At 36.4% G+C, this 15670-nt stretch overlaps 3 protein-coding genes across 3 annotated transcripts; 1 reads left to right on the top strand and 2 right to left on the bottom strand.

Moving 5' to 3' along the window:
* Positions 1 to 221: 221 nt before the first annotated feature.
* On the top strand, positions 222 to 2027 carry LOC107267926 (trypsin-1). Its single transcript, XM_015740136.1, has 6 exons — positions 222 to 293; positions 386 to 462; positions 633 to 721; positions 957 to 1212; positions 1413 to 1565; positions 1785 to 2027. Exons 1-6 carry the CDS (start codon positions 257 to 259, stop codon positions 1929 to 1931), a joined length of 759 nt encoding a protein of 252 aa, XP_015595622.1. The 5' UTR covers positions 222 to 256; the 3' UTR covers positions 1932 to 2027.
* A 2227-nt stretch (positions 2028 to 4254) lies between these two features.
* LOC107267916 (odorant receptor 4-like) lies at positions 4255 to 6756 on the bottom strand. The gene is made up of 7 exons (XM_025085289.1): positions 5995 to 6756; positions 5748 to 5898; positions 5340 to 5657; positions 5138 to 5237; positions 4969 to 5073; positions 4670 to 4825; positions 4255 to 4603 (listed from the first exon to the last, which is right to left on the bottom strand). The coding sequence occupies exons 1-7, from the start codon at positions 6197 to 6199 to the stop codon at positions 4550 to 4552; spliced, it is 1089 nt and encodes a 362-aa protein (XP_024941057.1). The 5' UTR covers positions 6200 to 6756; the 3' UTR covers positions 4255 to 4549.
* Positions 6757 to 6882: 126 nt separating this feature from the next.
* Positions 6883 to 15664, bottom strand: LOC107268038 (aminomethyltransferase, mitochondrial). Its single transcript, XM_015740385.2, has 5 exons — positions 8771 to 15664; positions 8336 to 8676; positions 7640 to 7959; positions 7481 to 7563; positions 6883 to 7384 (listed from the first exon to the last, which is right to left on the bottom strand). Exons 1-5 carry the CDS (start codon positions 9045 to 9047, stop codon positions 7047 to 7049), a joined length of 1359 nt encoding a protein of 452 aa, XP_015595871.1. The 5' UTR covers positions 9048 to 15664; the 3' UTR covers positions 6883 to 7046.
* Between the last annotated feature and the right edge of the window lie 6 nt (positions 15665 to 15670).

Genomic DNA, 15670 nt, shown 5'->3' with positions numbered 1-15670 from the left:
CCTTTAGACGTTATAAAAAATTACCAGTTACTTTCCGAATCTTTCCGAATGTGCACACAGATGGTGTAACGAAGGCTATCATGATCAAGAAACATGTATAAGAGCAATACAAGATCACTGATTAATCGTAATTTTATCGATCTCTCCGATAACAATTTATTATTTACGAAGAAACATGACTTCTTATCATTGCTATAGTATATAATAACCAAATCTAGATTATAAGAATCATTTCTTGATTGACTACCGTTACAAAATGAGAATTCTGTGTTTTTTGCTCACCGCGTGTTTCTGTAAGATATTTTACAATAAGCATTTTTCATTCGTCATATTAATAATTCATCATGAAGTAACAATTACCATAAATTTATAATTCATATTTCAGGCTTATCTAGCGTTACAGCAATTTTAGAAAGAATTGTAGGCGGAACTGCTACGGCTATAGAGAATATTCCGTTTCAGGTAAATTAATGAATCTACCCAAATCTACCCTACTTGAGATTAAATTGCATTCATGAAATTTCACTTTTACGTTTTACATAATATTGAATTCATATAATTCTCACAATCGGATATACTCTATGAATATAATATTAAGTATTCACGCATAAAATCATAAAGTTTTATTTCAGCTTTCATTAGTGATTAATAAGGAAGTCGTATGTGGAGCAGTTCTTATTGCAACTAATAAAGCCATAACAGCAGCACAATGTGTCCACGGGTAAATATGTATACACATAAACAAATACAAATATTGCATAACTTATAGGTATCAGTTTTAGATTTAAAACAATTTGTGGTTAAAAAAGAACATACTGTAGATAACACAGGAGATTCAAAAATATGATAATAAAATACATAATAAATTCTCCAAGTTTCTCACAAACGAGAATTTATGTAGAAAAAGTTAATTCAACTTTCTTTTCACCACATATTTATTAATTTATTCATTTCAGATTGCCATCCACCGCAGTTGTTACAGTAAAGGGTGGTACTTCATATCGCACAAGTTTAGGCACTTCGCGCAACGTCAATGAAATTAAAATACATAATAATTTCAATCAATACACATATGATTATGACATAGCCATTTTGACATTATCTCAAAAATTCGAATTGTCCAAACAAATAGCTCTGGCCAAATTGCCAATTGTGAACGAAATTGTTGCTCCTGGGAAAATTGCTAACGTATCAGGCTGGGGTATCACTACGGTAAATAACAAATTATATAGTTTGAATTATTGTTTAACGTATATCAAACAATTCATACAATCCAAGATCTATCTGTACTGCAATAAAAGCTAACCAATTGCGTCAGATAAGGTTTTCTTAAAATTCATTAGGAAATCTATTAGTATTACTTACTCGTGTATTTGTGAGTAATTATCGCTTGAAAAATTTTACTTTTACAGATTGGCGGAACTGAATACGCTGGTTTGTTACAAACTGTTCAGGTTCCAATTGTTGCAACAAAAGTTTGTGCATCTGCTCATGCGCGACTTAATACCGTGACTGACAGAATGTTATGTGCTGGATTTACTACCGGTGGAAATGATTGGTGTAAAGTAAGTGATCAAATAAAAAACAATAATTGAATGTATTAATTAATAAGTCAATCAATTGCAAAGAGCGAACTGATTCTTGAAAACAATGCCTAACCTAATCTACCAATAGAACGCATTAATGAAAGCATATACGAGTGCATGTGTTATGCAAGATAATTTTTATGTTAATTTTAGCTTTTTAATCAGTGACGAAAACGAAAAATTAATTTTTTTTGGCAGGGTGATGTTGGTGGTCCTTTAGTATATGCTGGAAAGGTGATTGGATTAGCGTCCTGGGGTGCTAGTTGTGGTTCGGTTGGTAGCCCTGGAGTATACACAAGAATTGCAGCACTGAGGCAATGGATTTCTACCAACGCTGGGGTATAAATGGTTATGAATTTATTATACAGAAATTTAGTATTCTTTTTTAATACTTGTGTATACATACTTGTACGTCTGAATAAAGGAATTTCTTAGCATCGATATCGATAAGTTGAATTTGAACGCAGCATAGATATAAAACCATACTTACAAGTTTAAAAATGTTGGTAATGCTTTAAGAAAAAGTTATATATTTATACAGGTTGTAAAGCATTTTCTTAGGTCGACACTGACAACGTAAATTCGAGAGCTAATCTACGTCACCTTCGGTCGTCCACCCTTGGTCCATGCATTTGCATGACAGGCGGGCGCCAGCCAGTTCTTTTTTCACCGGGAACTGTCGAGACGGTATGACCTGGTAGTTGAGGTGGAAAAGTCTCCACTCTGCCAAAACGAGAGTTCTGACTGACCTATTAGAAAAAACGGTAGCTTAACGGATCCTGTCGATTTTTGGGGGCGCGTAAAATCCTAAAACGCAACCATAGGTGCCGATCTTTGGGGTTGCGTAAAATCAGCAAACGCAACTGGATGCACGAACGGGAGTGAACGGTTACGGAAATGCATGGCCGCTCAGGTTGCCAGGTTGAGGTAGAGAAGGGTCGGTGTAAGCGTCAGGTAAATAGTGCCGGAAACAGAGAGCGATTGATCGAGAACGTAACAGACCGAAACGCCAAAAGCTAACTCAGGAACACGAGCAAAATCAGCTACTTTGCCCAGAGCCAACGGACTACCCCTCCACCTCCCCACTGACACATAGGATCGTCTTCGCCCACACGAGTGCTCAAAGGTCAGCGACGTTTTGCAGCGTTTTCAGACGAACAAGAAAGCGAACAAGATATAGTAAAATCGAGAAAGATGAACACCCAGTTAGATCGACTACACGCAAAACTGTGGTCGTAGCGTACCCTAAAAATGCTCAAGGCCCCCGTCGGGAGGTCCGGAGAGACCATATTGCGACCACAACCTGGGCCCGACCTTGATACTTGATATACATTTGCATTCATTATGTTAGCCTTCAAACTCGAAATTAACGTCAAATTTTTATATAGAGTATATTAGCAATAACTAGTCAAAAATAACCACGGTAAAAGCCTAATAACAAACATATAGTCTTAGAATACTAGTAATACGTTCAAAGTAAGTACTTTGGAATTCCTGGCATTATGTATATTGAATGATTAGAAACTACAAGGTAGAAAATTATGGACTGGTTTGATCAAGGATATTGTTTTTTTATTTATAATAAAGTTTTTAAGTGGCGGTTATAATCGTGTATGTGGATTAGAGATCAGGAAATATTATAATATACTTATTGTTAGTTTTCGTAGTTCGTTAATTACAGATATGCCGATTAATACTAGGCTTTTTGAAGTCTCGAAAAGAAACTTTTTCTACCGACGATTCTAACCTTATGGATTATTTCATAGATAATAGACGATATTTAATTGTAATTGGGTGATTGAATTTTTTATCTGTACCACTGAACGAATATACCTGGAGCTCAATCAAGAAAAGTAAATATCAAAAATTTGGATAATTTATAAACGAAATAAATATATTATGCAAACTAATTGGTTTTCAAATTTTCTTTGTACTTTTTCAACGTGTTTCTCAAATCAGTTAAATTAGACATAGTAATAAAGTATAATACTAATTAAACAAATTCGCATGTACACGGGTAAATCGTAAATGAAAAAAAAGGGACGAGAAAGTATAATATAAAGAAAAAATTACGTATACAGGGTGTTCCGAAATTATCTGACTAACGGGGTATGGCGGTGTTCAGGAGGCACCACTGATCACGAAAATGGCCTTCTTTTTCTCCGGAAGGTCATAGTTTTTAAATGGGAGTAGGTCAAAGGTGACCAATCAGAGGGAGGCGTCAAGAGAAACGTAGGCACCTACGAAATCTGAGTTTTCTTCCCTCGCTTTTGTTTCTCGGTGGCTTGTTTCCCGCGGTGTTCAGGAGGCACCACTGATCACGAAAATGGCCTTCTTTTTCTCCGGAAGGTCATAGTTTTTAAATGGGAGTAGGTCAAAGGTGACCAATCAGAGGGAGGCGTCAAGAGAAACGTAGGCACCTACGAACTCTGAGTTTTCTTCCCTCGCTTTTGTTTCTCGGTGACTTCGGGCAGGATGACGTCAGCCGAAGACATGCCTATTGGAAACGGGAAACAAGCCACCGAGAAACAAAAGCGAGGGAAGAAAACTCAGATTTCGTAGGTGCCTACGTTTCTCTTGACGCCTCCCTCTGATTGGTCACCTTTGACCTACTCCCATTTAAAAACTATGACCTTCCGGAGAAAAAGAAGGCCATTTTCGTGATCAGTGGTGCCTCCTGAACACCGCCATACCCCGTTAGTCAGATAATTTCGGAACACCCTGTATACGTAATTTTTTCTTTATATTATACTTTCTCGTCCCTTTTTTTTCATTTACGATTTACCCGTGTACATGCGAATTTGTTTAATTAGTATTATACTTTATTACTATACTAATTTTAATCGCGTTCATATTTTTCGTGCAATTCTAAATTCGATAAAATTTGCAATAATAAACTAGATGAAAGCCCGTGCATTGTATGTCATCTACAAAAAAATATGTTATATTATAAATATTTCTCTTCATTGGTTCATTTGATTAAGCACAGCAATGTACGAGTAGCTTCTGCTAATAATCTGAAAGATAATTAAATTAAAAGAAAAAACAATTAAAGAAATATTTTTCCAAAAAAGGAAACTTACAGTCGTAAAACTTGATAATGATAAATTGGATAGTCCACCCGCTGTGAGAATCATCGGTTTCTGTACTCTGGTTAGAAATATGTGCAAAGTTTTGCAAAATTTCGAATTCGCCTCCATCCAGTTACAACTAAATGCCGATAATTTTAAATTGGAGCTCTAATAAAATAAGATATCACAGTAACGTTTATTGGCCGTCAGATTAAAATATATTGACGTAATGATCTTAGCCTGTAATGGTGTCAACGACTGTCTCCAGTGCCTTATATTATTATTGATCATTAAAAATTTGTCAAACTCACTTGGATTATCACTTCGTTACCATGCCAGCAATACAATAAAAGTTCCAACAAAACGCAACATAGATAACAAATCATTGTCATAAATCGTGGAATATTAGTTGTGTTCTAAAAGATGATAATTGAACGATTTGTCTAAGTTATTTCAAACGCAAAATATAATCTTACGTACAGCATTGATTTGAAAACCAGTGAGACAAATGATCAACAGACTCGTCGCAAATTGAAGTAATATCATAACATTGAACATGCTTTCCAAAATTGTTAAGCATCTAAAACACGTGATATATTTAAACGTTATAATTGATTTTCAATAAAAATTATGTTAATATGATTCAATTAATGTATTATTCAATTAAAATTAATTAACATACCTGAGGATATTTTGATGTATGGAAATACAAGTGTTCAATTCAATATTAGATCTCATCATTTGACATTTCCTTAATTCAATTGATGACAAATTCGAAGTGTCAGTTTTCATATCTTGTAAATCATCGTTACTGATCATGCAACATATTTCCATTTTTCCCTTCAATATATTCAGATGCGCGCTTATAAAAATCACGAATGCAATAAAAAGACAATCATGGGCCATAATTATAATTGCTAACCAATATAGACACAGCGCCACGTAAACGTAACAGACCCAATAGTTTATCGAATTAGTTAAATCGATAGGTATATACTGTCTGAATAAAATAAAATTAAAAATCCTTAGATCGTCTTGAATATAATTAAAAAATTTATACAATAATTATTAAAGATATTATTCTAATTACCGAAAAGGTAATTGGCCATGCCACATTGAGCCGTCTAATATAGGTGCACATAAACTGGAAATTTCTGCAAACGTAATTATAATGGCAAAATATTTTATAGTTGTTTCAATTGTCCAAGTGGCAGACATTATAGATTCCTTTTGTACACGGCCTATAACATATGGTATTGATAAAATTAGATTATCTAATAAAAATCAGTGTCGTCGAATGATTTTCGTAATTAGAAAACTTAGATATATTTATTCACCAATGATACCAGAACAAGGTTGACGTATCTGACGTTCCATTATGTCCATGATAGTATAAATATTATCCTTTCTCAGATAAAGATTAATTATCTTAATTATTCCGCAGATATGTGTGAGCGATATACAGAGATTTTCGGTAATCAAATCCAAAGTTAAATTTACTTTGATCAGTTCAAGAATTTCGAAATACGTGTAAGTTATCATGATAAAGAGAAATACCAAAATCGAATAGAATTCATAAATCCAATAGGAGAATCCTTGAGAATAAGGATTCCAAATACCTAAAAAAGAAATATTTTATAAGTCTTCCAAATTAATATATGCATATTATTTGAATAATAAAATTCTTACCGAGTAAACTCATTAATTGAAAATTTGTTTTCATGTAATGTCGATCTAAGATGTACATTTCCATTATGGGATTTTTATGATTTTTACAAATTCACAAGTGACATTGAAAAATACGCGATTAAAGATGTTTTAAATTTTAGTATTTTATGCTTCCTGTCTGATTCGCTTTTTGATACTGACGACTTTTTCCCCAGTCGAAAACCGAGTCGTCCATTTATTGAATAACGGGTATTATCGATTACAAAAAATATACCTTCTACAGTATGATTAAACTTCCTTGCGCACAGCAAGTACGTAACTCATAACGTGAATTCGATTTCTTTGGAATCACAAAGTAGGAAATTATGGAGGGCACTAACATATCCTTCTTCAAGAAAAAAGTTATGTCATACATCTTTTACATACAAAGTCATACCATAGATAAAAGATGATAATTAATATTAATAAAGTGTAATTAATTTCTACCCCTTAACTCTCTGTTAGACAAGTAGTTTAGGAATACCAAACATTATTGTACATATTCAATACATTTAAAATTTTTGTCTAAAATAATTTTTATTAACGAATTTCAATATTACCCTAAAATACATTTAATAGTGATTTTCGAAAGTAACAGTCGTTTATGATCATAGATGATCGATGACAATACAAAAGAGATTCTGATTAAAAATCGCAACGCGAGACATTGTACAGACTTAATTTATTTTCCGGTGTAATAGTTCGTTTTAACAAATGGCATTTTAGAAATAGTCGCCTTGTACGTTTTTCCACGTACTTCGACAAGAACACCACTGCCAGATTGAGCTAAATCAGGCGGTGTGTATCCCATGGCAATTGGTCTACCAAGAGTTGGACTAGGTCCGCCGGAAGTAACGACTCCGACTTTTTCTCCCTCAGGTGTTAAAATTGCTGCACCTTCTCTTGCCGGTGGTCCGTGGCCTAACAATAAGCCAACTCTCTTTTTCCTTGTGCCCAATTTTATTTGAGACAAAATTTTCTCCGCTCCTGGAAAGTCAGCTTGGGCTCTGCGACGCTTTGCTAATATACATCAAAATAATTATGTATCATTGAACATTTTAAAGTATGTTCCGTATAACGAATTTTAGAAAGTCATAAAAAATACTTGATACCCACCTACAAGCCAAGTGAGGGCAGCTTCTACAGGTGTTGTGCTTTCATCAATATCATGTCCATGGAGACAAAGACCAGCTTCTAGTCTGCGATGAACAAGTCAAAATTAGTAAAATCTATTGATTGATGGTTTAATTTAATTATTAAGAATTTTGAGTTTACCTTAAACTATCCCTAGCACCTAAACCAGATAATTTCACTTCCGGAATTGCTAGTAACTGTTCTGCTATCTCACGAATATGTTTTGCTGGTACTGAAATCTCAAAACCATCTTCACCTGTGTATCCACAACGTGAAATTCGCACTAGACTATTCAACAGGCGAGTTTCTACGCTGTTCATGAAATAGAGTTTACTCAAGTCGATATTCAATAAGGATTGAAGTGCCTTAGCTGCCTCTGGTCCTTGAAGTGCGATGAGACCTTGTTCCAGAGGATCCAGGAATTCCAAGTGAACCGTCTTGTCTTTGGCTTTGAATTCTTCCTGTTAAACAAACATTTTTGGCACTGCTGTAAATTAATGAATATTTCAAAAATCAATAACTTTCACAGTGTTCAACTTAATTTTTTAACATCAGATTACGAATAAACAACTATTTACATAATTTTAATAGTCATATAAGTAGTTGAAATACACAGTTACCTTCTTGCCTATTAGATGCATATATATTTATACTGTTAATAGGATTGTTATTGTACGATAAGTATTATGAAATCACAGTGATACGACGTCACGATACTCTATAGCATGTATCAGTCAATTATTGAAACAATATGTTGACAAACTATTTCGATAACATGACCGTTTTAATGATTATCAGAATAAAAGTAGTATGAACAAATGATTCCATGAAACTTACTTGTTTTTGCAGCATAAGCTGAGAATCTTCATTGCGTCTTCCAGCGTTTGACACGACGAAAAATGTATCCTCATCATCCTTGGTAATAATCAAATCGTCCAGAATGCCGCCATTCTCATTGGTAAAAACAGTGAGAGTCGCACGCCCTTTACCAAGATTGCATAAATCACCAGTGGTAAGAGATTCCAAAAATTCGAAAGCATATTTTCCGTAAACACGAGTCTGCAGCATATGGCCAACGTCGAAAAGAGACGCGGAGGTCCTAGTATGTTGATGAGATGCCGCGATAGCATCCTGGTATTGTACAGGTAGCAGCCATCCAGCAAAATTAACGATTTTACCTAAAACATAAAGAAATTACAAAAATCCCTGATAAAAAATAATAAACCACAAAATTCAAATTCATTCTCAAATTCACTAAATCGATCCTCTTGCCTTGCTTATCCACGTGTAAATCATACAAGCACGTTTTTCTGGGTTCCGGTTCCTTCACACTCTGATCCCCATAACCACGTTGACCAATCACAGCTCTGGATTTCCCATAGAAAACAGCACTGATTCCCCTGTCAGAGATACATATACTGCACCCACAAGTTGCACCATGACGCAAACGATTAGCAAGACACGACGATCCAATTTCGCGCGTACAAATCGCGGGCTTTTCAAATCCATCAGAAACGATTCTAAGTCCGCGAAGTCCAAAACGCAACATAATTGTACGAAAATAAAAAGAATTTACTGCGTTCAAACAATTGCTTAACTATAACTAACAATCCAGTCGGCGAATCAGAGAAGAACGAGAAACTCTTCGGAATTAAATAACTGAATCAAAATTCAGTAAGTCAGTAGTGGCATTGATGATAAGTCTCGGAGTTTCGTCATTATCACTATCCCGTGACATCTGAGGTCACGATGCCGGTAAACCGCGCAACTCCGATAACTTAGTCCATCTCCATTCGTTCGCGTCCAAGAGATCTCGTTTCTCTTTGAACTCGTGACGCAATAAACAGCAACGTAAGACAGGTCGTTATACGGTTGCTGAGTGATTAAAAAAATTGTTGCCCAAAGTAATCTCCGTTTTTTTCCCTATCATCAGAAAACACAATCACTTGAACTTATATGACCCCATCAAAAAATATGTCATAACCAAAGCAACATTTTAACCATGAAACGCACCGTAGAAAGGAATAGGTAAAATGATAAGTGCAACGAGAGGACATTAAAGATGATCGATAAATAGACGGACGTTCGATTGCTTATTAAATTTTTATTATACCACGTAATAATAATAATAATAATGAATAATAATGATAATAATAATCGTAATAATAGTCGTAGTAATAATCAATAATCAATGACAATGTCAATATAGCGTGTTCGAACGGAGAAAACGATAAACGAAAGCGTGTACAATTTCCTTATACAATTTTCTTTTATCGCTCGTACAGGATACGTTTTCATAATTTTTTTCGTATGATTACTTTTTATTATTTTTTTTTCCCACATGATTCATCAGCTATTACATGATTTCCTTTTTCTCCTTACTCTTCCGTATTTTTGTTCATCATCATCATCATCATCATACTCCTCTCGTGTTTACACAATTAATGGAAAATGTGTCCCTACGACGCTCGACAAAAATGTGCTTTAGTCGGTTCTCTCTAGCTCTCGATGCTTTCCATCTTTTATGCCTTTATACCCACTTTCGCATTCATACTTGGTAATCACGGAAACGGGAGATTCTGACGGGCGGGGATGTGTAAAAATGGCGGGATGGGATTGCTGTTTCAAAATTCTCTTTCTCTCACTCTTTCACTCGATTTTACGTTTCTATTTCCGCTCGTGCGCACTAAGATGCATTCTCACCTTGCTTTCTTCTTGCATGCATTTCTCTCTCTCTCTCTCTCTCTCTCTCTCTCTCTCTCTCTCTCTCTCTCTCTCTCTCTTCCCCTCTACCTCTCCCTCCCACCTTCTTTCTTCCTTTCCTTCTTTCCTATCACTCTCTCATTCTCTCACTCATCCATTCCATCAATCTCTCAACGCGTCTCACTCTCTCCCTCTCGTTCCTCTATAAGCACAAAATCATTCGCACGTCCATTCTCTCATTTCCAGCGGCAACCAAAGGAGATTTCATAATGATCGGAGGAATCGGAGGTGAGCAATGTATTTTTTAATTAAATTATGCTCCACGGAACTAACTGCGAGGAAATTGATGGGGCGGGTTAATAAGTGTAAGGTTGGTCGAGTGACACGGTGAGGTTGGCCTGATAGGCGCAATCGTCACGCTCTCCCGTGAGCCCTTTGAGTTTACAAAAAGGAATCGGCGTATCGTTACTCAAGCGGCTACCGAGGATCGAGCATTGACCATTGCGCGGTGCAACGTACTGTACTACTGCCATGTCTGTGACTGCACGGCGAAAGGCGGGCCAAAGTGGATTTTATAAAATTTCAAAATCCTGAAGATTCGATCGATCGCATTCGACTTCATTGAAACGGTGTCGTATCGGTGCACGATGGATATATGACTATAGTGTATTTTGTATTCTGGTAGGTGGTTATGGGAGAGAAAGTGAAAATAAAAAAAAAAAATTACTATAGGAGAGAAATAAAATGGAGTAGATCAATATAATGAACGGAGCTTAAAAGAAGGAAACCAAAGTAAAATATGCGAGAACATCGAGAAACGATAGTGGCTTTAAATTTTTGTTTTCTTTTTTTTCCCCTATTTTTATCCCTTTCTCTCTTTCTCTTCCTCACACACTCTTTCGTTCCTCATTGCCCGAGTCCCGGATAATACGAATAATCGTAACGATAATTTTCACTAAAATGATTTTTTTCTCCTCTTTCTCTCTCTCTCTCTCATTCTCCTTTTCACTCTCGTCGTCTCTTCTCTTTTAGACTTACACTCTTTTTGCCTCCGTTATGTCGTATATCCTTTTCTTAGCCACTTTCACGCGCACACACGCATTCTCGTTCAGTTTTTGCTACTATCGTACAAATACGGGCATAGGTACAAATAGAAATAACGTCCGGGGCCGCCGCCCCGTAAAAGATTTACAGTATGTATAATTTTCTTTGTTTGTCCTCTTGCGATACGTATACGAAAAAACGATTAAACAATAAACACCGATATATAATACGATCGTTCTCATTTACAAATTCAAACGTGGAACGCAAGGTACGTTGCATTATTCTTTACCTTTTTTTTTTTCGCTTTCCCTTAACCTCGTCATTCTTTGTTTTTTTTTTGTATGTTTCATCCATTCTTTTATCTTTTTTCTTCCTCTCGTCCCTATCGCACACTCATTTTGGTTTGGCTTGGTTGGCTCTTTATTGGCGGTGGTTAATTCGCTCTTGCGTGAACATACAATGTACAATCATTTCCGGGAATGCATATCATTCCAGACGATAATTTTGTGCTAATTAATTTTTGCCTTTCCTTTCGACTTAACTATACATAACCACGACTCGAATACATCACTTCCCAATATAGATATAATTTCCTTTTATATAATAATAATCATCGTCAGCGTTAGTCGTTCGTATTATTTATATATATATATATATATATATATATTTATATATATATTTATATAATTTATAAAATGAAAATAGGTACAATTTTTTCTTGGACGCGCACTCTGTCTCTCTCTCTCGCTCGCACTCGATCAATATCTCGCTCACATTTACTCTTCCTCTTCCTCTATCTCTCTTGCACGCGCTCTTTTTCTCTCATTACTTTTTAATTGCTCACTGCAAAAAACGCACCACAAATTTTGTTTCAATAATGCCCATCGGTTGCGACTCTAGTCCACTTGGTAGTAATTTTAATTTTCCTCGGTATTCCTTAATACTCTGGCTCACGTTAGTTTCTAGGTTTCTTAAATTTTAGGTATTGCCCTACGCGACTTCCGGTTGCATCTCGATCCCTTCCGTTAACCCCAAAGTTACGACACGAGTCGATTAATAAGTTAGTCTTAAAATTTCTACGTAAAATGCCGCGACGTGTCGTCCCCCACGAATTTATTCGTCCTTGCAATATTTACAATCGTTATACTACCGAGTTAACTTTTGACATATGATTTCGCGACGGAAGTCCATCATGAAGAGTACCACCAGAGTGTTCAACCGGAAGTTCGCTGGAGCATCAAATTTGTATCCTCCTAAATCGTCCTTATCCGCTACACAGTATCGTCTGCTTTAAATTTAATTTTTTTCTGAATATCTCGATTCGTATGCCTAAACATTTCCTAGGGTTTTTTTTACCTTAGGGTACTTTAGAGCTATGTCAGTGGCCTATTTACAAAGAAGCGCGTCTCCGAAACTTTAAAATTTCGAATTTTCCTCCACGTAGAGTATTTACTCCTCGTGATCCTTTTTCCTCGTCCGTGTACAATTTGCGAAGTTTTTTTTTTTTTTCAAAGTCGCACTAATACCAACTATCCGTTCACTATGTTGGAACTCGTCTTCGTAACCGAAAGAGACGTTACGTTTATACGTAGGTACGTTTTGGCATTGGCGTCGAACGTTTGACTGAAATTCGAAATAGTACGCAGCCGTGCAGCTTTTTGAAAACTTTTCTTCTCTCCTTCCGTTTCACGAATCCGAATGATATGCGGCAATGTGTACGGTGATCTTTATCATTGAATTGCGCGCATACCTACACGCTCCCATCGTCCACGCAGTTATTCTTACAATTTTCATCGCTCCCTCCTAACATTCTTGCATTCACTCAGACACACAAACATTTCTATCTCTCTTTCTTTCTCGCACTCAGGCTTTCAGATTCTCATTTGTTTTTGGAGCCTCGCGTCACGAGGCGCGCTAGTATTTCCGAAACACGATTGATAAACATAATTAATCAGTAGCAATAATATTAATAGTAAAATGAGTGTTGGGATCGAGGTTACGAGAATTATGCGAAGATGTCCATTGTGGTGTCACTGATGACGTGTACCAAGACGCGAAGTATGAAGACATGTAAAACGCGCGTAGTGACGTCACAAGGTGAAAAAATACGAATTCTCGTATTCCCGATCCTTTCGATAATCAATAGCAGTAACGATAATGTCTAATAAATGCACGTGTCCTAAATTCCGTGTGGCTGTGACAATTGACAGCGTATTTTTCAGTTTCAAATATTTTTCATTTTCAAAGGTTTCTCAAAGCTCACTAACTCGCGCGACCCCGCTTCATTCGATGGTCATTGATTCCGTTATCGATAAATGAAAAAAAAATTTCTTGAATAAAGCCAAATTCATCGGTACAAAAAATAACCAGGAGATTCATCGTACAAGTGAATTATCTCCTTCGCTTTTTTGTTTTTCAAATTTAAGATTTTGATTTCTTTCTCGAAACACACGAAACTAGAGATATCACATCGAGCAATGTAATACACGTGAACGTAGACAAAAAGTTGTACGCGGAAAGTTTACAAATACGTAAAAACTAACTAGCGATAGTAGTAGCGGTAGGATAATAGTTACTAGTTACATTCTAGTAGTTGTAGCGTTGGTAGACGTGGTGTCGCTACCAGTAACATGCGTCCACATGACGTTCTTACTATGCGTTAAAAAATAGAAAAAAAGACAAAAAAACGAAACATCCTCTAGTCTTACTTTAATATAATTTAATTCATTTAATTTATAATATTAAAAAGTCGTACGGTAATTAGCGCGAATCTAGGAAGTAGTAACTAAAAAACCGTAGTGTGTTCAGAGTCGATGCTGCTCGAGAACGGGAACTACCAACTTTAATTCCTAGCTTGCTTCAGCGTGTAACCAATTCTGACTAGCAAACATAATTCGAATTCGTTCACCGATTCGCTCGTTTACGATTATTTATCGTTTCAGACTCACCAAGCTTGTCATTCGCCGCTTTTTCGTCTCCTCGTAATACACCAAATTTTTTACACATCTTTCGTCCCACGCGTAACGACAATTTCTTCTAAGTAAAAGTGACATCGAACTTTGCGACAATGCTTCGAACTTCGCGACAGACCGATTCGCCGTTGTAAAAATCGGAAGCGAGTCGACGATCGGTGCTCGAAGTATCGAAGTGAATTAAAAAAAGAACGTTAAGAAAGATGTACAAAGGAAACAAAAAGTGAACAATAGAAACGAACTAATAACAAGTTAATAAAAGTAACGCAATTTTGGACGCTTCGCTAACATCTCCGTGCCCGACGATCGACTACGAGCGACGCTACTGCCATCTGCATTGGTTTTACAAACTTACAAACAGTGGTGCCACCTCGCTCGTTTTCGGAACATTCAGTCGTGTTTGTTGCTACGCGTACGAGCGGTATGCCCTACGTACATTCCGCTACCACGCTTTTTTTTTTTTTTTTCGTAAAAAAAGAAAACCTTTAACATTTAACAATCATTAAGAACTACGATATAAAAAGAAGGAGAAACTTAACCTAACAGAAAAAAGTCATCATGTTTCCATTGTTGTTGCATTACGTCACTATCCTTACGTACTTTTTTTCGCGGTACAGTTGTGCGTGTATCTTCGCAAATGTATTTTCTGTCGCTTGCGAGGCATGCGTGGCGCGCAAACCTTTTGCATCTGTTTTTGTCGTTTAATATTATCTCTAAGAAAATACGCCTTCAATTGCCTTAACTGGTAATCATTGTATATTGTAGTTTACCGCGGTAGTCGAACCGCCAAGCCAATTCGAGGAGGACCGATCGCGTTCCGTAAAACTTTTCGATTTATTTTTATTTTGTAATTAAAAAAGAAGAATGATGACCGATTCTCTCATGCACGGATCACGATAGTAAACCTTCGATTGGCCCAACGTTTCATAAGCGTGGGATGGTAATGTTAATAAACGAAGCTCGAAAATGGTCTGGGGTGGGTGGCAAAGGGGTAGGGAGGGTTTTCATTCGCACCGTACATCCATTTGAAAGGGTGTCGTTTTATTTTAGCGAACAACCGATCGTCGTTAATATAAATGAGACGAGCAGATCGATCGTCGCCGATTATAACGAAAAGATGCTATGTTTTGTTCATCGCGTATTTATATCGTAAAGGCGGTCCCGCAAGTTCCTGCTTAAAGTCCATTTGCAATTAATTTTTTGTTCCTATTCTTTTACTTTTATACGCCTGTCGTCATTCCTCACGTTATCCTATACGAACGCGTATCTTACGCATGTGTATATATGATAAGTACCGATTTTCGCCTGGCTTGAGCTCACTCCCTCGGCTTTGTACCGCTTTTGACTAGAATCGAATTTCGAAAATGCGACGAAAGTTCACTTTCTGACACGCTCTCGATTACTCCATCATTCACTCGTTTTTGACTTTCATTCTCTTTTTTTTTTTTTTTTT

The sequence above is a fragment of the Cephus cinctus genome, unplaced genomic scaffold, assembly GCF_000341935.2.
Source record: "Cephus cinctus unplaced genomic scaffold, Ccin1 Ccin1_scaffold0462, whole genome shotgun sequence".
NCBI lineage: Eukaryota > Metazoa > Arthropoda > Insecta > Hymenoptera > Cephidae > Cephus > Cephus cinctus.
The sequence above is the reverse complement of the archived record's forward strand: the minus strand, read 5'-3'. Positions and strand labels throughout refer to the sequence as shown.